Source organism: Mchenga conophoros, linkage group LG16, assembly GCF_057382185.1.
Source record: "Mchenga conophoros isolate Kocher_MC1m ecotype Shallow Benthic linkage group LG16, M_conophoros_male_GT1.1, whole genome shotgun sequence".
Classification (NCBI taxonomy): domain Eukaryota; kingdom Metazoa; phylum Chordata; class Actinopteri; order Cichliformes; family Cichlidae; genus Mchenga; species Mchenga conophoros.
In genome coordinates this window covers 20,161,426-20,184,034 of record NC_140541.1, presented here as the reverse complement: position 1 = coordinate 20,184,034, position 22,609 = coordinate 20,161,426, and the positions used below count along the sequence as shown (strand labels likewise).

General features: G+C 38.2%; 2 protein-coding genes across 7 annotated transcripts; both read right to left on the bottom strand.

The window, feature by feature from the left end:
* Positions 1 to 544: 544 nt before the first annotated feature.
* Positions 545 to 13,386, bottom strand: LOC146556654 (uncharacterized). 3 transcript variants are annotated; one of them, XM_085249896.1, is made up of 7 exons: positions 13,366 to 13,381; positions 13,202 to 13,276; positions 8,138 to 8,263; positions 7,728 to 8,045; positions 7,553 to 7,643; positions 2,587 to 2,656; positions 546 to 2,491 (listed from the first exon to the last, which is right to left on the bottom strand). In XM_085249896.1, exons 3-7 carry the CDS (start codon positions 8,211 to 8,213, stop codon positions 2,405 to 2,407), a joined length of 642 nt encoding a protein of 213 aa, XP_085106022.1. In that variant the 5' UTR covers positions 8,214 to 8,263; positions 13,202 to 13,276; positions 13,366 to 13,381; the 3' UTR covers positions 546 to 2,404. The 3 variants fall into 3 exon arrangements, with proteins under 3 accessions (XP_085106020.1, XP_085106021.1, XP_085106022.1); XM_085249894.1 differs by having other exon boundaries at positions 545 to 2,656; positions 13,366 to 13,386; XM_085249895.1 differs by lacking the exons at positions 13,202 to 13,276; positions 13,366 to 13,381 and adding an exon at positions 11,621 to 11,630 and having other exon boundaries at positions 545 to 2,656.
* On the bottom strand, positions 11,650 to 18,935 carry LOC146556653 (uncharacterized). 4 transcript variants are annotated; one of them, XM_085249899.1, is made up of 8 exons: positions 18,829 to 18,929; positions 16,898 to 16,945; positions 15,217 to 15,339; positions 14,814 to 15,131; positions 14,638 to 14,728; positions 13,366 to 13,443; positions 13,202 to 13,276; positions 11,650 to 11,723 (listed from the first exon to the last, which is right to left on the bottom strand). In XM_085249899.1, exons 3-6 carry the CDS (start codon positions 15,287 to 15,289, stop codon positions 13,425 to 13,427), a joined length of 501 nt encoding a protein of 166 aa, XP_085106025.1. In that variant the 5' UTR covers positions 15,290 to 15,339; positions 16,898 to 16,945; positions 18,829 to 18,929; the 3' UTR covers positions 11,650 to 11,723; positions 13,202 to 13,276; positions 13,366 to 13,424. The 4 variants fall into 4 exon arrangements, with proteins under 4 accessions (XP_085106025.1, XP_085106023.1, XP_085106026.1 ...); XM_085249897.1 differs by having other exon boundaries at positions 11,650 to 13,276; XM_085249900.1 differs by having other exon boundaries at positions 11,650 to 13,276; positions 13,366 to 13,440.
* Between the last annotated feature and the right edge of the window lie 3,674 nt (positions 18,936 to 22,609).

The window sequence follows — 22,609 nt, the reverse complement described above, 5'->3', positions numbered from 1 at the left end:
GACACAATTTCAAGAATCATCCTTTTCAATAAGCAATCCAATTGTAGGTGGGAGTCTGTATAGAAAATACTTTGATGAAATGGTTTCTGTATAAAATTAGAAGCGATGAAGAACTGTAGGTCACTTGTAATGTCGCATGTATAAATGTTCATTCCATCCATCCATTCGCTTCTGCTTATCCAGCTGTCATAGGGCGAGAGGCGGGTTACACCCTGGACAGGTCGCCAGTCTGTCGCAGGGCCAACACACAGGGACAGGCAACCATTCGCACTCACATTCACACCTAGTAGTAATTTTGGATTATCCAATTAACCTATCCCCACAAGCTGCATGTCTTTGGACAGTGGGAGGAAGCCGGAGTACCCGGAGGGAACCCACGCAAACACGGGGAGAACATGCAAACTCCACACAGAAAGACCCCGGCCTCATGGTGGAGTTGAACTCAGGACCTTTTTGCTGTGCGGCAACAGTGCTAACAACCGTGCCACCGTGCTGCACCATGTATAAATGTCTTCAGTGAATAAAATAAATTTAAGGCTTCATGAAGTTTAATCACATAATATTTCAACATACAAATAATATAATATGCCAGTCTTAAACAGTCACTTAAAAACTGGGAGGTTGATTTAAGGTACAGTGTGTAGCTGTAATCTCACCACTAGATGTCAGTAGATACCAGATTGCAGTCAAATTAATTCTGTGTTTAATTCTCCTCTCATTTCAAGTACATTTAGGGGGGTAGTGTGAATGCTGCAGGCCAAACAACTATAACCGCTGTTTATGTGCAGTGATTCTAGCAGAAGGAAATATTGAAAATCCAAGAGATTATTGTTTTATCTTTTTTTTATTGGATATGCTGCAAGTCAACATCACCAAGTGTCTTGTTGACAACAACACAGCTCTGTACCACTCTCTGATGTAAAGACAAAATAAAAAAATCAATACAAAAATACAAAATGTAAAAACAGAATAGCTAAACTCCAAAAATGTTCATTAACATAGAAAACGTTTGTTCATTTGCTAATTATTACTAAATATTTAAGGACATTTTACTAAACAAACATCCGCTACATCCACATTAATGAACAATAAAAAATTATTATTATTATTATTATACTCAAAATTATGGCACACATATTAAAAAGTATTTCTGTGGGGCAAACAGCAAATGTCTGCACTTTACACTTAATTATTTCTGCAGTGAAACTTCTTTAAAATGCTTAAAAGCAACAAAGAAAACAAAATAATGAACACAAATTACAACACTATTCCCTAAAATCCTGCACAGAGAGTGACCTGCCTTGGTGGAGGTCTGAATTTCCTGAGTGTCTTTTGTTGGAAAATGGTTCAGAGAACTTCAAATCATGTATAAATAAATATACTTACCTATACAGACAAAAGGCTAAAATAAAATTTGGTAGACAAAATTTGAGAGTATTAAAGATGATGACGATCTTCTGATCTCTTCTCATGACTGAGGGAGAAACTGATCCTGATTCAGTGTCCTTATCATTATTTTTCTGCAAAGTAAAGCAATAATGACACTGACACTCACTAGTCTCCTTCATTCTGCTTAGTGCACAATCCCAGGATATGGTGAAACCCTCCATGCATGGTATGGATGGACTTGTAGCTGTCCTTGATGTCTGCATTGTTGCCTTCTGCCAGTGCAGTTCGCTCAGTTCTGCTTTCCCTCTCTTTGTTACCATCTCACTACACTTCTCCAGTCAGTATGACATCACAGTGTCATTGCTGTATATCCTAGTGGTATGGATCAGTGAGTCTATGTCTCGTTCACTCTTGGCATACAGCTTGATGTCATCCATATAGTTGTGGTGGCTAATGATTGCTTGATTGTGTAGTTGATATCCCTAGCCAGTCTTGTTGATGATCTGGCTAAGGGGGTTCAGGCCTATGCAGAACAGCAGTGGGGACAGTGCATCTCTCTGGTAAATCCCACACTTGACCACGCACTTGGCTTCAAGTTGGCCTCTAGCATTGTTCACCACATCCCCATTGAATTCCTGATGAAGGCTCTTAGGGTCCTGTTGTTCTTGTATTTCTAGGCATTCCAGGATCTGTGTGAGTCATAGGCTTTCTTATAGTCAGTCAATAGGTTGACAGTACATAGGTTCATGAACCTGGTCTTATACTCACAGATGAAGAAAAGCACTTCTGTCAAACTAAGTGCTCTCAAAGTTGTTACAGCAAAGATCCTTGAGATATAAAAGCTCCCTGGATGGTGATGGATGGTTGGAACTGCTGCGCTCACAGGCAGAGTCATTTGTCTGAGCTGAAGCTGAGGGTATTATAGCCCGGGTGTCCTGCCTCTGATCGCGTTCCCTTTTAGTTTCTGCTCTGACACTGTTCATGTCTGTCAGGAACTGGAAGGTTTTTCAGTTGATCATAGATTGAAGTGATCATAGATTGAATTCAGTCTCTCCATATACTGACTCCTCTGTCTGTTGTTTTTGCAATTAGTGCTGCCACCCTGTGGTTGAGGGAGAGATGTCTATGAAGACAAAGTACAGACTGTACAAAGGCAGAGGCATGTGACAGTGTTAAAGATGGCAACAATCTTCTGACCTCTTCTCCTGACTGAGGAGGAATCTGATCCTGGACAGCATCCTGATTTAGTTTCATCATCATGCTTTTTCTGCAAAAAAAGAAGTGACCAATAATAAAATCTTAGAACACCGCCCGGTGTTTCAGTAAGATAGGATGAGTAAACACTGCCTCATAATGACTAGAATAAACACAAAACATATTCTTTTTTTTTTTGTTTCCTTCCTTTGAAAATTTTCTGATAGTGGATTATTTATAGTGAAAATTATAAATATCTGTTGCTGCTTTTTGATATTTACCAAATTAGAGGTATGAATTATGGGTGATATGTATGACACACACTTTTAATCGCACAATACATAATCTGACAGTTCATAGCAAAGAAAAATGTGAAAATTGTCTTTGAAAGTGAATGTAAACAGTTGCGTATACAGTTATTGTGTTTTTCAGTCCCATTACTGACACATCCCAGTTCTTTAAGTATTGTTATTATTGTGGTTATTGCAATAATAGGGTTGAATTTTGGAACATCCTGTTATAACAGGATATAATATTCCCAATACAAATGAAAATAGCTAAAGTAATACCACCAGTTCATAAATTACAAGCCTGTTTCTCTACTTTCACAATTTTCAAAAATACTGGAAAAAGTTTTCATTAACAGACTTGACAAATTCATTGATAAACATCAAGTAATAATGGACAGTCAGTATGGTTTCAGACCAAACAGATCAACATCCACGGCATTAACTGAACTAATTGAAAATATCATTAATAATATAGTTCAAAGAAAATGCACAGTTGGAGTTTTTGTTGACCTAAAAAAAAAAAGCTTATTATTTGATAGACAAACAAACAATTTGTGAAGATTGGTGAATATCAATAAGAGTGCCTGGACAGTGTTTGTGGCGTTCCACAGGGGTCAGTATTGGGACCAAAACTGTTTATCCTGTACATCAATGTTATATGTAAAACATCTGATATATTACAGTTTGCTTTATTTGCAGATGATACAAATATTTTTTGTGCTGGAGAGAATTCACGGATTTTGGAAATTGTCACACAAGAAATAATTAAACTGAAAATGTGGTTTGATAGCAATAAGTTATTGCTAAACTTGAATAAAACTACATTTGTGTTATTTGGAAATTGTAAAAGAGATGCTGGAGCAAATTTTTGATAAATAATGTTGAAGTGGAGCAAGTTTCTCATACAAAATTTCTGGGTGTGATAATAGATAACAAATAGATAACATTATGTAAAACTCCGAAAAAAGCAATCGGGATGATTACTAAAGCAGGATTTAGAGACTACACTAACATTATGTTCTTAAAATTGAAAATCCTGAGGCTTATGGATCTTATAAAATAAAAAACAGCAGAGATTATGTACAAAGCCAGATATAATATGTTACCGGGAAATGTACAAAGGATGTTTTTTGACAGAGAAGAGGACTATGATTTGAGGGGAACATTTAATTTGAAGACTCTTAAAGCACAGACAAGAGTTAAAACCTTTTGTATTACCATTTGTGGAGTAAAACTGTGGAACAGTTTTCCTGTGGGTACAGCAATGTTCAAGCATTAGTCCGTTCATAAAGATGTTTTGAAACGTGCTTTTGGAAGAATATGAAACTGATAAAGCTGATGAAGATAGTATATATAACTATGCTAAATTGTATCTGAATTATATCTATCACTGTAGCTATGGTTATACATGTCCTTCAGCCTGTCTTTATTGTGTGGGGCTAGTGATGAGGGGAAGTTGGGGTAACATCGAATATGTTGATTCAATAGAGTGTTGAGCGTGGGGTAGGGATTAATAAGTAAGTACATACGTCTTCCTACTGCATTTTGGACTTACAGTGGTATGCAAAAGTTTGGGCACCCTTGATAATTTTCCTTCGTAAATCACTGGCTATTTGGATCAGCAATTTCATTTAAATATATCATGTAGCAGATGAACACAATGATATTTTATTGTCACTGTTACAAGAACAATGAAAGGCAGTTTGGCATCTCTCCATGTGTGTGAAGTACACAGTAGCTTAAGTATTAAGTAAGTAGATGTTCCTTTTACAGAAATAACAGCCTCTAAACACTTCCTATAGCTTCCAATGAGAGTCTGGATTCTGGTTGAATGGATTTTGGACCTTTCGTCTTTACGAAACATCTCCAGTTCACTCAGGTTTGATGGTTTCTGAGCATGGACAGCCCGCTTTAGGTCACACCATAGATTTTCAATAATATTCAGGTCTGGGGACTGAGATGGCCATTCCAGAATGTTGTACTTGATCCTCTGCCTGAACGTCTTAGTAGATTTTCAAGAACCTGCTGATACTGACTGGAATGCAACCCAACTTTAGCAAGATTCCCAGTACCTGCACTTCAGCCCCACAGCATGATGGAACCGCCACCACATTTTACTGTGGGTAGCAAGTGTTTCTCTAGGAATGCTGTGTTCTGTTTCCACCATGCATACCGCCTCTTGTTATGTCCAAATAACTCAATTTTAGTTTCATCAGTCCACAGCCCCTTATTCCAAAATGAAGCTGGCTTGTGTCACTGGCTTGCACAGTGACACCATCTGAAGCAAGATGATGTTGTAGGTCTTTGGAGTTGGTCTGTGGGTTGACTCTCACAATCCTTCGCCTCTACTTATCTAAGATTTTTCTTGACCTGTCACTTCCAGCCTTAACTAGAACTGTGCCTGTGGTCTTCCATTTCCTCAATATGTTCCTCATAGTGGAAACTGACAGCTGAAATCTCTGAGATAGCTTTTTGTATACTTCCCCTAAACCATGATGTTGAGCAGTCTCTGTTTTCAGGTCATTTGAGAGTTGTTTTAGGCTCCCATGTACCCACTCTTCAGAGAAGACGCAAAGAGGAGAAAAACTTGCAATTGGCCACCTTAAATACGCTTTCTCATGACTGGATTCACCTGTGTATGCAGGTCAAGGGCCAATGAGCTTACCAAACAAATTTTATGTTCCAATAATTAGTGCTAAATGTATTCAAATCAATAAAACATCAAGGGTGGCCAAATTTATGCACCAGACTAATTTAGTTTAAGTAACTGTTGCACACTTTCTATTTATATATATATATATATATATATATATATATATATATATATATATATATATGTGTGTGTGTGTGTGTGTGTGTGTGTGTGTGTGTGTGTGTTGCAGTATTTGAACGGTGTAATTTATTTAACACAATGAAAGTACGATAGACATTACTCACACACAATATTAAAACCACCTGCTCAGCATTGTTTCGATCCCGTTTGTCCACCAAAACATTCATAAAACAGAATAATTCAGCTTGTTCTGCTACCTCAGTCCTCAATCTGATACAGATCTGAGGAGGTTTTAAGGTTGAATATCTGAGGTTCTTGATTGAGTTCTCAAGATGTTCTTCAGAGCAGCCTGTGAATTAGGAGAGTGGGCAGTCTACTAATTCACAGGTTTATTGTTTGATCTAGAGTTCCCTCAGTCCACATGTGAAGTTGTCTTTGAGCAAAATACTGAACTCCAAATTACTGTGCATGCATCAATAATCACAAATTATATTAGATTTTTAAGCATAGTATACACGAGTGAATGCAGTTTGTTGTATAGGTATGCAGTAAAATTGAGGTCACTGCCACTGAAGTATGAAACCATTGTGCATTTTTAGTGTGTTTATTTTCTGTTCCTGTTTTATTTTGTACTCCTCATTGGCTCTCATTTTTGATCTTTCACTTCCTGTATTCCTGTATTACCCCACCCATGTGAAAATCTACATGAATGGAAGGACTCAAAGATTGTATTCTCCAAACAGAGACAACATACACATGAGATCCCATATAACCTCTGGGATCAAGACCTAACCCACTATGCAAAGTGATATTGGAGTCACGTTTTTCATATGTCATTTTTGGACGTCAAATTTTGATACACACTGAAGGGGTTGTTTTGTAATGTCTGATGTTGATGTCCGTAGGCCCGCCATGTACAGGCTATTTATAGTCCAAATGTGGTCGTTGTGGACAGATCTTATTTTTATACTGCTTCTGTAGTCCCATGTTTCCAGAGGGTGGAGGGCATGTTTCCTACAGGCTAGGAAGTTATTGGAAAATGATCTAGAAAAGTATAACACTTTCTGAAATGGGATTGATCATAACAGTTATGTATGAAGGAATGCAGAGCGATTAGCGGACATCTCCAAGATGACGCAAGCTCTTGAGCTAAAACAAAAGTGCACGTCTATAAAACATCCAGTGTTTAGTGGGACGACGTCTTCTTTGTTATTTTAATGGGTTTTTTTCCAAATGTATGATGAATCTGTACAGAATGAGTTCAGCTTGCATTTTTTTGTAGTTGTAGGATGTAAATGTACATGTTGGCGAAGGGTTGCCTCAGAGAAAAGTGAATGACAGCTTTGACTCTAACCACTTTTAGCCAGTTCTTTACTACTGTCATTGACACTTTTTGCCCTGTTGTATATAACAATAGCCCCCCTGCAAGAAAGCACAGCAGGCTGATTCACAACTTTAAATTCAGAGCAGGTTTGCGGTGCTTACAGAAGTAGTGAAAAAAAGTCTGAGCTCTTTCATCCTTGAAGTTTTCAAAGATAGATAATAATACATCATCTTATTAAATAAAAACTTGCATTTAGCAATGAAAAAGATCTGAGCTTTGTGCAATGAGACACTGAGCCTGTGATCACTAATGTAATGATTTGCTTTAAAAACATCATAGAAATATGACAATATTAATCATCACATCTATGAACGCAATGGTATAAGCCACAATATCACATTTCTATTTCCCTCTTTACTTATTTAAAACAAACTTTAAACACTTTCAATGTAGGAAATAGAAAATAGGAAAATAGTGCTTTATAATCCAATCAGTCATACATGTACTGAGAACACTTCTACAGACAAACAAAAAATTATCTCATTCATGCATTCATTATGAAGATAAAAAGGTTTTACTCACCTGTAGAGAAACACAGCCAGTGTGATGCAACACAGAAGGAATCCAATTGCAGGTGGGAGTATGTATAGAAAATACTTTGATGAAGTGGATTCTGTATCAAAACAGCAGTGAATTAATTTAAAATGCTTGGTTGACCTTTGCTAGAATTGACTGGATCTGCTTTTTGTCTACCTACCTTTGGGGTTCTCAGACACAGTCAAATTCCATGTAAAGCTGTGTAGGCCACGTTTGCCTATTATGTTACATGTATAAAGTCCTTCATCTTCAGGTTGAGCGCTAAAAATAATGAGCTTTGTAGGAAACTCGTGATTTATTTTCAGTCTATGCAATGAGAAATTTGAATAGGTGCGATTCAGCTCAATGGAATAATGAAAAACAGATCTTTTGTTAGTCCAGGTGATCAGTGTTGCATTTGTCTTGGATATGTTGCAAGTCAGCGTCACTGAGTCTCCTCGGGACACCAGCACAGCTCTGTGGTCGTCTTTAGCGATCTCTATAGTTTAAAGGAGACAATCATTCAATATAAAATTCTATCTGCACTTCATCTGTAAAAAAGTGAATCTCAAACACAAATGTGCTCTTTACCTGCAAAGACATCCCACATCACTAACAGCTGAACGAAGAGCAGTGCTGCTCGATTTATAGTGAACATCGTGATCATCAGACAGAGAGAGAAACAGACCTGAACTTCACCGTCAGCTGTATTGATATCTGAGGAGGAGCCGCAAAAAAAGGAAGTGGTTACTTGCTGTAGAGTTGAGCTCTGAACTAATGTATGTGAATGTATCACCATTTGTTGAAGCGATAATTTACATTTAAGTAATGTATGCAATGATTCAGAATTGTCACAACTGAAGTATATTTCTTCCAGAAACTTAACACAATTATATTGCAATTAATTTCCTCTTGTAATTTAGTCACTCATGTCATAAATGGAAAATATAAGCTGCACCTGAGTAAAGGAGCATTTTTCAACTGCTAAAACGGCATCTGCATTGTTAATCAGTCTTTACCCACCAGATAAAAACTGGACCTGCAATGATTTTCTTGCATTGCTCAGTTTGTGACACAACTGTGATTGTTCTGCTTTATGACTGTGAAGTAGAACAATTAACAACAGCAGGTCATTTTTATGGAAGACATTTAGATATGTCATAATCAATAGTTCACTGTTACGTGACTCAATAAAGAATTATTATTAACATTAATGTGTTTTCTATTAACAGTCATGTATAAATATTCATTAGCAGCTGACTGATGACATTTCATCTCAGGACTGTGTGATTTTGAACAAACTGTTCTTGTGTAGTGACTTCCTGACTTTCTGCTTTTGCTGTGTTGCACGTGTTCTGGTGAAAATGTGAATGTTTTGAGAGCTAAATAACTAAACGTTATCAGGACCTTTCAGGCTCTAACTGATAATGTCAGCGATAATGTCTAAAAGGATCTGCTTAAACATCATAGATTGAATTCAGCCTGCCACCTCACTGGTGTGTTTGTTATTTTTACAACAAGCAGTGCCACCCTGTGGTTGAGAGAGTTGCTGCCTATAACATGACAAACATCTTCTGTTCTCTTCTCCTGAGGGAAACTGATCCTGCTTCAGTGTCCTCATCATAATTCTTTCTGCAGAGTAAAAGTAGTGACCAATAATAATATCTTAGCACTTTCCAGGTGTTTCAGATACCTAAATATATGAGATAAGATTAGTAACACTGCCTTATAGTGATTAGTATAAACACAAGAGATTTTTTTTCTGTCCTTCACTGTGAGGATTTGATGATAACGATGATTTTTATGGTGCACGGGTTCTGGTGAGAATGTGAATGTTTTCAGAGCACAATAGCTAAACCTTAGCAACACCTTTCAGGTGTTAAATGTAGAGTGTAAAACCACAGTTGCAAGAGTCAAACACACCTCCTCTTGCTGTGTATAATGCTCCCCTTAAGCTTTGTTTGATAACTGAATTAAAAACTGTTTCATTAGAAACCCTGGTGATGTCAGTGACATAAGTCTCTTTACACAATCACACATATTGTCCCACTATTGACACTCTGGTTACCACCTCAAACTTTTTTGTTTTTATGGTTTTTGTATGTTGTTTGTTTGTTTTTTTTGGTAATGCATTTGAAAAACAAAAACAAATTTCATAAACTTAGTGTGTGAAATTAAGAAAGCTGTGTCCCACAGGTCTGAGGTGAATAGCCACATTGCTATAAGCTGATGGGGCGGAAACAGTAACTCAAATAACCGTTGATTACAGCTGAGTTATGCAGAAGAGCATCTCTGAGCACATGATATGTCAAACTTTGAAGTAGATGGGCTACAGATCACACCAGTTTTCACTCCTGTTAACTAAGAACAGGAAACTGAGGCAACAGTTAGTACTGGCTCACCACAGCTGGGCATCCAAAGATTGGTGAAATGTTTCCTGATGAGTCTCTATTGCTGTTATATCCAAATAATAATGGATACTTTATGGTGGTGGCTATAACATGGTGGATCCGTGCTGCCTTTATCAGCAGTTGGCTGAGGAAGGCTGCTGGTGTTGTAATGGTGGGAGGGTCTTTGTAAAAACTGAGCGAAATGTCCACAGCCAAGATGAGTATTTTTTGTCCACCCCTTTATGACCACAGAGTACCCAATTTCTGGTGCTGGCTTCCAGCAGGGTAACGCACCAAGTCCAAATCTTGTCAAACTTTTTTTTTAAACATGAAAATGTGTTCAAGGTACCAAATGCCCTCCACAGCTTCTTGTGGAGCTTCCTGTGAAGGGCATTTGAGACTTCCTGCCATTCAGGACATTTATCTTCAGCGATGCCTCCATAAAGCACACAGCATCATCAAGGACGACAGCCACCCAGCACATCAGCTCTTCTCCTTGTTACCATCTGGCAGACGTTACAGGAGCCTGTCGGCTCGGACTACAAGACTTAAAAACAGTTTCTACCATCAAGCCATACGACACCACAACACTTAAACACACACAACAACTCCACAGGACGCACTCAGAAGCTACCCTGCAGCTTCACAAGTACTCTGTTTAATCTGCACTGGTCACTCCACTTTATTGATATTTATATTTTTAAAAAAGTGCAATACTGTAACAACTGCCATAAAAAACAAAAACTTTTGTACTGTTTAGTTTGTACTGCTGCTTATTTCTGTGCAATATCCCATCTGCCCCCCCCCATTCCTATTTAAGATTTTCTTTAGTTAATCACTAGTGTGTACATATATTTATATATATATATACACACATATATATATATTTAGTCAGTTAACTGAAAATCCTTTTCCTTTACTACATTTTATTAATATTTTGCTCTTTACTATTTTTCTATTTATTTTTTATTAATTTATTTTATTTTTTTCTACTGTACCATTCTACTGAGTGACTGTCTTCTGCTCGTCAAATACATTTCATTGCGATGTTGACCCTGTGCTAACTTGCATATGACAAATAAAACTGAAACTGAAACTGAACTGAACAGTTAGCATGTCTGTTGACCAGAGCACTTTTAGGATGTGGTGGGATGGTAAAGTCACATCAAGGAGCTTACAAATCCGCACAAATATGCTATCATGTTCAACCAAAAGCCCATCACCCCTGTTGCCATGAAGAATTAGGTTAGCTCTGAAACAAAAATTACCATCTAATCTGATACTAACAAGGTGTACCTAATAAAGTGGCCAGCTAATAGTGGTCAGTTAAGTTGTATATTCGCAATAAAACTGAGGTTTTCTAGATTTTCAAAATAATGTTAAACATTGTATATGTGTTTGAATGCAAGTGTGCGTGTGTGCGTGCGTAACACTCTTCAACGTATGATTTCCATCTTTGTGGCCTTGCTGTGGAAAATGACACCTTATCGTGCATTCTGCTCTACTGCAGGTTTAAAGTGAGGAAAGAAAATGTTTTTAAAAACCTTATATGTTCAATGGAAATGGTGTTAGATAATGCAAAACCTAATAAATAACTGAACCCGTTTGAAAAGTCTAATCAGATCCCAAAATGACTCACTAATTAGGAAACTATGTGTTATGAGTAACAGCCTGCATGACATACAAAAATGACTTTTGTCTATCCACCACACATGCAGAACAAGGGTCTAGCAGTACAGAAGGTGCTTCTCGTTTCCTTTATTTCTGCCCACACACAGGGTCTCACACTGCAAAGAAAGAGTACAAACAGGAAATTCACACTTTTCAAAGGTGTTGGAGAAAAACACTATCAGTATATTTTAGTTATTATAGCCTCATCGTGAATCACAGGTATGCTAAATATAAACATGTCATTTTTCTTCTACTAGGTGTTGTAATCGATTCCAATTAATGTTCATTTTATCAATAGATCACAGTGTTTGTTATTATTCTCAGAAACAAGTCCACTACAGCATCAGGTACACTAAAGACAGAGGAAGTTCTTTAATCGTATTGTGTGGCTGCAGATCGAGCTCTAATCACCTTTCTCCTACCTCACAGGCAAAGCACAGTGTGCACCATGTGCTTTCAATGAAAACAAATTCTGTTACTAAACTCGGAAAATGTGCATCAAAAACTTGTGCTGTACCTGTGAGGACATGGCACACAGCTAAGCATGAATTAAAGAGAATGTCTGATTGATCTGGATCAAACATGATTACAGACAGACAAAGTGAAGCTTCACTTCTACGTGTGCTTTTCAAGGTGATGCCAAGAACAGGAAGTGGTTACTTGCAGGGGACAAAAAAGCAGTTCATTTAACGATGCATGAAGTTTAAGCACATGACAAATTAAATCATAATCAATATAATATTTAAACAATAATTCGATATAAACTAGTTATAAACAAAACATTATGTAATATATAACTATTACAACAAGTGTTCTGGGAGCACAAACCTCCACCAAGGGAGCAGTTTTTACATTTAAGGGGATAGTACTTTTATGAAAGTTTGACCCTATTTCACTCATATCCTTTATATGTTGTCAACACAACCAATGGTAGCAATAAACAAAGTTTTAAACAGCTCCGTATTACACTTGTAAGAATCATCATTAAGTTGACCTTGAAGGCCTCAGTGGACATAATCAAAATGTTAAAGGATCGTTAACATGACCCCACTCGTGAAGGTTTTATCAGAATTTCTTTCAAGTTATTTTGTTTACAGATGGAATAACACTCACACACACACACACACACACACACACACACACACACACACACACACACACGCACGCTATAAAAAAAAATATACACAATCACTCTGGAACAAGCTTATAATGAAGACCTAGATGGAAAAAACATTAACGAGCTTGAGCTGAGAATACATTATTGTCATAACGTGAAAACTTTAAGGAAAATTCTTGAACATTTAAGTTACACTTGGAGTCGACTTGTTCTGATTCACAGTTTCATGTCATCCCTATTTATTTGGTAGACCTGCAGTTCATCCTGTCTCTGAAACAACATGTTTAGTTCCCTTCTCGTGTTCTTTAATAAAAACCTTCTTCTAATTGGCTGCTTCGTGTAAGCAGAGGGATTTGTTCTATTGGCTATAGTAGCACCGTTGTCCTCCCTCTGATGGTGCCCCCTTAAAATCCCCTTCATTAAAACTTTTTGTGTGGATTGTTAATCTGCTTAGACATTATCATAGATTGTATTCACCCTCTCCATATAGTGATGCCTCTGCTTTTTATTTTCACAACAAACAGCGCCACCCTGTGGTTGAGGAAGAACTGCCTACAAAGACAAAAAGAGAAAAATAAAAATCAGTGCAGGTTCTAAGATAGAAAATAAAGGCAGAGACATGTGAGTGACCATCTTCTGACCTCTTCTCCTGACTGGGGAGGAAACTGATCCTGGACCAGATCCTGATTCAGTGTCTTCATCACAATTTGCACATCCTACTGTAAGAAACACAAAGCATGCAATAAACACAAAACATTTGCCAATGTGAGAAATTAAGTAATAATTTTTTAACATCATAAATCTGATAAATACTGTTCAATCACAACATTAAAACTATCTGCCCAGTATAGCTCACCCCTTGTGCCACCAAAATGTCTATAAGCAGGACAAATGCGCGTGCTCTAGCACCTCTGTTATGACAACAGATTAATGTCTTTGTGTTCTCAAGATTTTCTTTAGCTGTGGCTCAGGTAGGTGCAGGTAGGTCTATTAATTTCCATGTTATTTGTTTAGTCCCGAGTTCCCTGAATGTCCTCATCAGGTCATCATGCACAAAATACCAAAAGCTAAACGGGCCTACAAGCCTCCCTTGGATGGAGTATATCAGATTTTTAAAAAGCATAAATGTGTCTGAATGCAGTTTGTTGTATGGAAATGCTTTTCTCAGTAAAACTGAAGTCACTGCCACCAAAGAGTACTTGTGAGAACCCTGCAGAAACTTTAGGCTGCATGTTTTGTTCCGTTTTCTTGCATTATTTCTGTTCCTGTTTTATTTTGTACTCATCATTCTCTCTCATTTCTCATCTTTCACTTCCTGCATTCCCTACCTTTGTGGTTTCCTCTCATAATGTGTTCTGTACCTGCCTCTGTCTCCTGTGGACTTATAAACTGTGAGTTCTTGTCCTCGCTGATAATCCTTGCATGTATTCAGCATTCAACAGTGCAGTCTTTCCTGTTGCATGACTCATATTTTGTTGGATTAGTTACCAAACCTTGATTTACAACAATAGATATCAGATATTTGAATATTTGATTCTGAACCTATGGATTCTGAGCTCTTTCAGTCTCTGCTCCATAGAAAGATACATCATCAAAAGGCTCTGATGGCTGATTTAGTCAATGAACACCAAACTACACTCCAGTTCTGTCTTTTATCTAATACGGTGCAACCTTCAAATATATTTCAAAAGCTGAACATATAACTGAGACTAAACGGTCTGGTCAACATAAAAAAAAATGATCATTTCTAATTTGGTGTAAAGTGGGAAAAAAAGACAAAATGTTACAAAGCGTGTGAGATTATTGATCGAATCAGTCTAACCAGTCTTAAGCAGTACTGATTATTCAGAACTATCCTCGATTACATTCATGTATTCATTCTTACAATTAAGTAGTTAAAAGGTTTTACTCACCCACAGATAAAGACAGCTAGTGTGATGCCACATAGAAGGATTCCAATTGCAGATGGGAGTATGTATAGAAAATACTTCGATGAAGCGGAATCTGTATAAAATCAGCAGTAAATTAATTTCAAGTGCTTGTTTGACCTTTACTAGAAGTGATTAGCTCTGTGTTTTGTTCTACCTACCTTTGGGGTGCTCAGACACAGTTAAACTCCATGTAATGCTGTATATGCCACTTCTGTCTGTTATGCTACATGTATAAAGTCCTGGATCTTCAGGCTGAGCACTAAAAATAATTAGCTTTGTAGGAAACTCACGATTTATTTTCAGTCTATGAAAAGAGAAATTTGAATGGGTGCGATTCAGCACATTGGAATATTGAAAAACACATCTGCTGTTGGTCCAGGAGACTAGGGTCACATTATTATGTCTTATATTGCAAGTCAGCGTCACGGAGTCTCCTCTGGACACCAGCAAAGCTCTGCGGTCGTCTTTAGTGATTCCTATAGTTTAAAGGAGTTAATCAATTAATATAGTCATCGGTAATGACAAATTTCGATAACAGGATGAACATAATTATGTCTGTACCTGCAAAGACATGCCACATCACTAATAGCGGAATGAGAAGTGCTGCTTGGTTCAGTCTAAACATCATGACCATCAGACTGAGAGAGAAAGAGAACTGAACTTCACGATCAGCTATATTTGTATCTGAGAAAGAGCAGCAGGGGAAAAGGAAGCGGTTAGTTATTGTATTGCTAAGAACTGCCTGCGTACTTTTTTCACACGAGACGAGGTACGAGGAGGAACCCAGGACCCCTGCACCAACGTCAGGTCTTACAGTGGGTCCAAGGATTTCATCCTTCATACGTAATGGCAGTCAGGGTGTCACTGTCTAGCCTGTATAGGTCTGTGCTTCCCATCCATGGCCATGCCTCCCTAGACCATCACTGACCCACCACCAAACCGGTGATGCTCCACAGCTTCTCCAGACCCTTTCATGTCTGTAACATATCCTTGGGATCATACTGCTCTAATCTGTGGAAAGCACAGGGCACCACTGGTGGATCTGCCAACTCTGGTCTTCTATGGCAAATGTCAGTCAGGCTCCACAATACCAGGCAGTGAGCACAAGGCCCATTAGAGGATGCCAGCCCCTCAGGCCACACTCATGAAGCTTCTGATTGTTCAGCCAGAGACATTCACACCAATGGTCTGGAGGTCATTTTGTAGGGATCCTGCAGTGCTTGGTGCTCTTTATGTTTAGTTATGTTATTTTATTTTTTTGAGGAGTCTATATAATGATTCCCTTCAGCAACAAATTGTAACAACTAAATTGAGTATAATTATAATTAAGTGTTCTCACTTAGTTTTCCCTTCACTAAATAAATGTATCTGTGTTGAAGATGCTCCAAATGTTATATTATATAAACCTATCAAGCTAATGGAAGTTTAAACTAAGTACAAGTTTAATATTGGTCTTGAGGTTCTAAACGCACCCATCATGTGTGGCATAATTCTGATGGAAGAAATTATGACAACCGTGTCAAGCATGTGTAATTTCCTTCTTTGCGGCTTTGATGTGTGAAATGAGATATTATAGTAAACTTCGCTCTACTGCAGACTGAAAGTAAGCAAGGGGAAGTCCAGGGCAATCGGGTTTAGATAGATCACATACTGATCCATTGATTAATGATTAATTTTGAGTACTTTTAACTTTTCCATTCCAGCAAATGCAATGTAGATAAAGAGTTTAGCATCACTACCCAAGAAGCTTTTCAATTCCTTTATGTCTGCCCGGTCTTACAACCTTAACTACAAAGAAAGCACATGAACAGGACACAGTGTGTGTGTGTGTGTGTGTGTGTGTGTGTGTGTGTGTGTGTGTGTGTGTGTGTGTGTGTGTGTGTGTAATTAAAGAAGTATTATTGCTTTGTAGGCAGTACATGACTGATGACATACTCATTGTTTGGTTGCACGCATGCCCTCCAGTTTGTGTTATACTGCGCATGCGCGTTCTTCCCGCATTACTTTATTTGTGTACTTGCTGGGCCTGTTTCTCCAAAATGCTGTGTTAATGATTGCGGCCTATGGTTAACAGCTGTCAACCAGAGCACCCGGTCATATGTGCCAAAGTGAGAGCAGGTTCAGCTTAAAAACAGGAAAATATATATATGCAAATGATTTATTGTCATCTAATTTTGTCTCATTAGGTTAAGCAAACCATCCCCAAACTATTCATCACTGAACCATGATTAGTAGTGATTACCTGTTTTGCATTGTTTATCCCTCCCCCCTTTCTCTCTCGTATTTGCAACTGTGAAAAAAGAACAATATTGTGCATACTTCAGTGAAACACAAGTCCTTAAGAACAATTATCCATTTCTGTAGACCTCTAGCATGCAATCAATCAATCAATCAATCAATCAAGGCTTTATTCGCCACGTGCAGGTTGCCCTGCAGTGAAAATAGGACCCCCCCCCCGACACATAGATATCTACTACAGGAAGCCTTTAACCCTTAACCACATACTAAAACACACATATAAACATGCACATGCACCAAACACCTTTCTATCACTTCAGAGGACTTCAAAGTGAGGTACATTTATTTTCCGGAAGCATATTTAAATTTTTGTTCCCCACATGTTTCACACACACCCCTGCAAACATAAGAGCTGCCTATGACTCACGCTTACATTTGACTTATACAGGCCTCAGAGAAAGATGTGATAGAAAAACTGTGATTAAACAAAACTCCAGGAGCAAAAAAAAAAAAAAAAAAAAGGAAATAATTAAATGTGTGTATGTGTGTCTGCGAGTGTGTGATTCTCAATGACTGTGACTAGTTTCTGACCCTTTCAGGCATTGATGGATGATCGTGAATATTCGAGATGCCTCTTGGAAAGCCCCTGGCAGAAAACGGGGAGACATCAGAAGAGAAAATACCTCAGTTCTCTGTTCTGAGCGCAGCTTGATCCTCTCACATGTACGTGCACAGTGAATGAATTTAAATCTTCTATGAAGAAGACAGTTTTTATAATAATAGCTTGGAAAGAAAGAGCTGTTGTTGTTGGTTAGCTTCTCTCAGTTGCTTGCAGAACATGCCGTAAAAGTCTTTTGTTTTTCCCACCACACTTATCTGTTTTGGTGTAAATATGTACGTTTGTGCGTGTGTGTAGTACAACTGATAACACCTGTATCAGCTTTTGCAGAATTTATCAATCAAACACTTCTGGGAAACTATATTTTTGCATTTTTTCTACTGATAGCTTTTTATGTTGCCGTTTTCACAGTGTTGCCTTCTAGAAAGAGATTGTGAACCTCCAATGCGGTTAGCGCTCAGGTAGATTATGGTTTCAGGTAAATAACTGTACAAACTGCTGTTGCTGTTCAATACCAGAAAGCCATCTTTTGCTTTGTGTAATAGGCTTTGATAGCCTCAACACAAAAGTGCAGTTTCGCATGGAAAAATGTTCCCAGTGAGTGATCTATCTAGCATTGCACTTTTAGAACCTCATTTTATTTATGATGCACAGTTCAATAAGAGTTATGGGTTTTCTATTGTGCTTTGTTCTGTTTTGTCAAACCCATGAATGCTCATGCACTGAAGTAACCACAATGCATGATGACTGATAGCACTGCTGTAGCCACATAACGTCAGAGATGGTGTTCTCATTCCTTACTAACCTCACACACAAAGATTTTTATCTTCACATTTTCAAACTTGCCTTCAGTCCCATCTGACACTGACTCAGCTGATCACCTGAGGCCCTTTTTGTTATGTTCCCTCTTGCTTTCAGTGCTGGACAGCAAATTCTCTCTTTCCCTCCCTCTATCTGATTTTCTTTCATGCTTTTCTGTTTTCTTCTACCCAGTGTGCATTTTCTTGCAAGGGGATAAGTTCTGCCAGGATTGCCAGCTCTCTTAACAGGCATTCCCACTGGTTCTCCACCTGACATACCTGCTGTTGAGCATCTTGATCAACAGCAGGTGTTGATAATCTCCACTTACCTGAAATTTTTAAGGTCTGGTTTATTCACCCTCTGTTCACCAGATTGCTGCAGCAGTACATGCAGCATCACATTCAGGCACACACCTGTTTCTAGCTCTGTGTTTATCTGGGTATTTACCTTGGTTTTTCCTGTTCCCTAGGGCCCCCTGCTGTATCAGTAAAGTTTGGTTCTGGAAATAAACTTACCTGGAAACCATGCTCATTGTAGGAAAACAAAATGTCCTGCCTTGAAAAATCTATTCCGGGGTCTCCAACTCCAGGCCTCCTGCAGGTTTTACATGTGTCCTTGGTCCAACACAGCTGATTCAAATGGCTAAATGACCTCCTCAACATGTCCTGAAGTTCTCCAGAGGCCTGGTAACGAACCAATCATGTAACTCAGGCGTGTTGACTCACAGTTATATCTAAAATCTGCAGGACACCAGCCCTCGAGGCCAGGAGTTGGAGACCCCTGATCTATTCTTTAGAAATGTTAGCGAATAAACAAGGATATTTACCAACAAAATGGAAAAATGTGATGTCTGCATGTCATCTTTTCTCTGGTCTTTATCCAGCCAAATCTCCTCACCAAGAAAAGTGTTGTTTACAGCAAATTCTGACCCTAGTTACTGTTGCTGTCCTATTAGCTTGAAGCTATCCGTCCATTCTCCTCTAAACTTTGACCTCAATAAAGCATTTTGCCAAAAGAACTCACTGGATATTTTTCTCAGACCATTCTCTGTAAACCTTAGAAATGGCTATGTGGGGAAAATCCCAGTGACTCAGCAGTGTCTGAAATACTTAGCCCATCTGTCACCAACAGCCATGCCACAAGTTTCTTATCTTCTTGTTTTTAACATGTTTCCGTGACCAAATGCACTGTGCTTGTGTAGAACAGCTCCACCTAAAGAACAATCGCTGCATGTTATCCAGCTTGTGCTAAATGTTTTGACACAGTAAGCCTAATTACTCATCAAGTCTGTAATCACCCACACAATTTATTACTGCACATGATATGTGTATATGTTAAGTATATCAGTGTGTTGTTGGATGACAGAAAAACCTCTTCATGAGACAGTATGTGTGTGTCTTTTTGATCAACAAAGATTTTAGAACGAGGCAATTTTAACACATACTTGAGACAAAACAGTTTTGCAAAACAGTGCGGTTTGCCTTTCTGCTTTGTGTTTAGCATTTTGACAAAATGAGTCACAACTGGGCCCCTTTTGTTGTTGTTGTTTTTTCTAAACTCAACAACACACCACTTCATGGAAAAAAAAAATGGGGCAGCGTTTCTTGTTTTGGAATCGAAACAACAAAAGTCTGCGATGATGGCTTAAAGCCATTTCCTGTTTCACTCACTGGTGTCTCAGCAAGACTGTTGAGCCTAATTTGAAAAGATGTAAGAGGAGATTGAAATCACAAGGGAATGTTTTATCAAAGGACATTCAAAATGAAGACTTTATAAACTATGGACTGCTTTAAAATTCTTAGCACCGTGGAACCCGAGCAACAATATTTAATTGTTTATAAGCCTCTTAAAGATTATTTCCTCTTCAGCTCTGCATGGTCCCTTGAAAGGGCGTGTGCAGCTCTCAGTGTGCATGCAGAACTCTGCATAATGCAGCCCATCTCCTCAGTCCTAATTCAATCTAACATGCTTTCAGGGTTCAAATGGACATTTCAATGTCATTATATCTTAAAAGCATATCCAGAAATATATTATGTGAATGCCCCTTTGTTAAAATGTCCCCTTTATTCTCTCCTTTTTCCATGCTTTCAAACATAGTTTAAACTTCAGGCAAGGACACTGCTGACTACTAGCATAGGCAGAGGAAATGACATCAATCTGCCATGAGGAACTTCAGTTCCATCCATGTTAAATTTAAGTACAAATAGCTGCATTTTTCTGGAAAAGAAGAAAAAAAATATTGTGGGGTTTTTTTTTTTTTTGTTTGTTTGTTTGTTTTTCTGTCGTTGTGTTTTGAGCCTACTGTGGGCAAAGATTCAGGAAATCGGTGTATACAACTGTGCTAAACTGTATTGAGAATAAAATATTCTCTTAGTCTTTGATTCTCCTCTTTTAGCCTCTCACAGTTGGTAAAATCACCCACAGACACTGAGAGCTGCAGAGCTTTGATGCAGAAAATGAAGAAAATCTTATCTGCAAAGGGAATGTTGCTAGCCGTGTGCACACATACAGCAGGTCCTTTAACATCAGCTACACGAAACACTTCACAGCATGTTTTTAATTCACTTTTCTGCCCATGAAAAGGAGCTCGGTGCTCTGCATCTGCTCGGTGACACTTTAGCAGGTGAGTCTGGGGACTGACACACCAAATCTGCATTTAGTGGACGCCCCATTCTCCCACTTAATCCATAGCAGCACGTTTTTATTTCCTGAAGTGTGTTTTGTTGTTTTATGTTATGTTTTATTGCGCGTTGTGTTCTTTGGTTTTGTTGCTGTGGCTTTAGTTTCACATTGCACAGCCCATTCTCATTCCCACGTTTTGCATTGCAATATATTCAATGATGTGCTTTGCACTTCTCTCACTGAAAATGCCATATTAAATTTGTCTGTGCTGCATTGTTGCTTTGTTTAACACATTAAGTTTAGTTAGGCAGCTCCCAATGGGAAGCATGAAGAGAAAAAGTCTTTTTCCTCTTCTCTCACAGCGTCCTGCATGGCAACAAAACAGGGAGACAAACAAAGGTCAGTGTATAAGCGAGACAATATGGAAAAATACAGAATATCTCCCTACAGTGTTAGAAACAGGGTCAATTAGGGGCATGAAACTAACTTTGTAAACACAAGGAAAATATTTTTTCATGAATTTTAACACCAGTGCTAGCCCAAACACAAGGCCCAGTGCATGTGCACGCTTTCACACACAGTAATACAAAACGCCTCGGGGTGTCAAATAAACACAGAATCTGTTTAAGTAGACTCAAAGGAGATGAAGTTATATATAATTGATGGGTTGCAGTTGAAAAACATTCTTCATTCGCTTTTTTCTGTTCAAAATTCAGTGCGCCGCTGTGTTCAGAGCTCAGACTGTCCTTCTTAATCACTCTTTAATTACTCCTCAGTGGAGCGTGCACACCATTGATGGTTTGTAATCCTGAAATATTGAAATCTTGAAAGAAATAAGAACATTAATCTTTCAGTACGTGAGATACAACAAAGGTCTTTCTGCAGAGGACTTTTATGAACCTAAGCTCTGATCGAAGGACGCGATGCTTAATGATGTAAAAGCCTATTCAAAACTGAAAAATATATATATATATATTTTTTTTAATTAATAGCACAAAGTCTGATCTCCTTATGCACTTGTTTATACTATTAATATGTGCATAAATGAATAGGTTCTTATCAAATCAAATCTGAATTCTTTTAAAAGAAGGCCATCCTCTCATTAAAAATGACTACACGTTTCATTGTGTCAGCGCCCTCCAGTGACCATTTGAATGCATGTGGAAAACTGAGACTATTCAATCACAAACAGTATAAGGAGCTTGGAAAGAAAAGCGTCTGGACTTCTTTAAGTTTCCTTGAAGACGTTTCACCTCTCATCCGAGGAGCTTCTTCAGTTGGAGAAGTTCAGGTGGAGAGTCCCAGATTTTAAGCCCTATGGGAATGTCCCCATTGGGGATACAAACACTACTTAAGGAGGAGGCTGGAGGGGATGGATTGGGTGACAAAACATTGAACTTCAAAGCAGGAGACCTCAGTTGGCCCTATACTCATAACTGTAGAAACAAAGCACAGCTGCTTCTCTCATTTTTTTTCCTCCTAAGATCTTGTGTCCTCATTTGGGAACATAACATCTGATACTTCATTATGTTCACTAAGGACCTGTTGCATGCCTAAAAAGTGCTCAGTCTCAGCACATTAAAGTATTTTTAACATGTCAGAGTTTGAGGGGTTTTTTTTTTTTTTTTTTTTTGGCTCTGAGCGTTGCTGATGTTACAAACCATCAAGAAATAA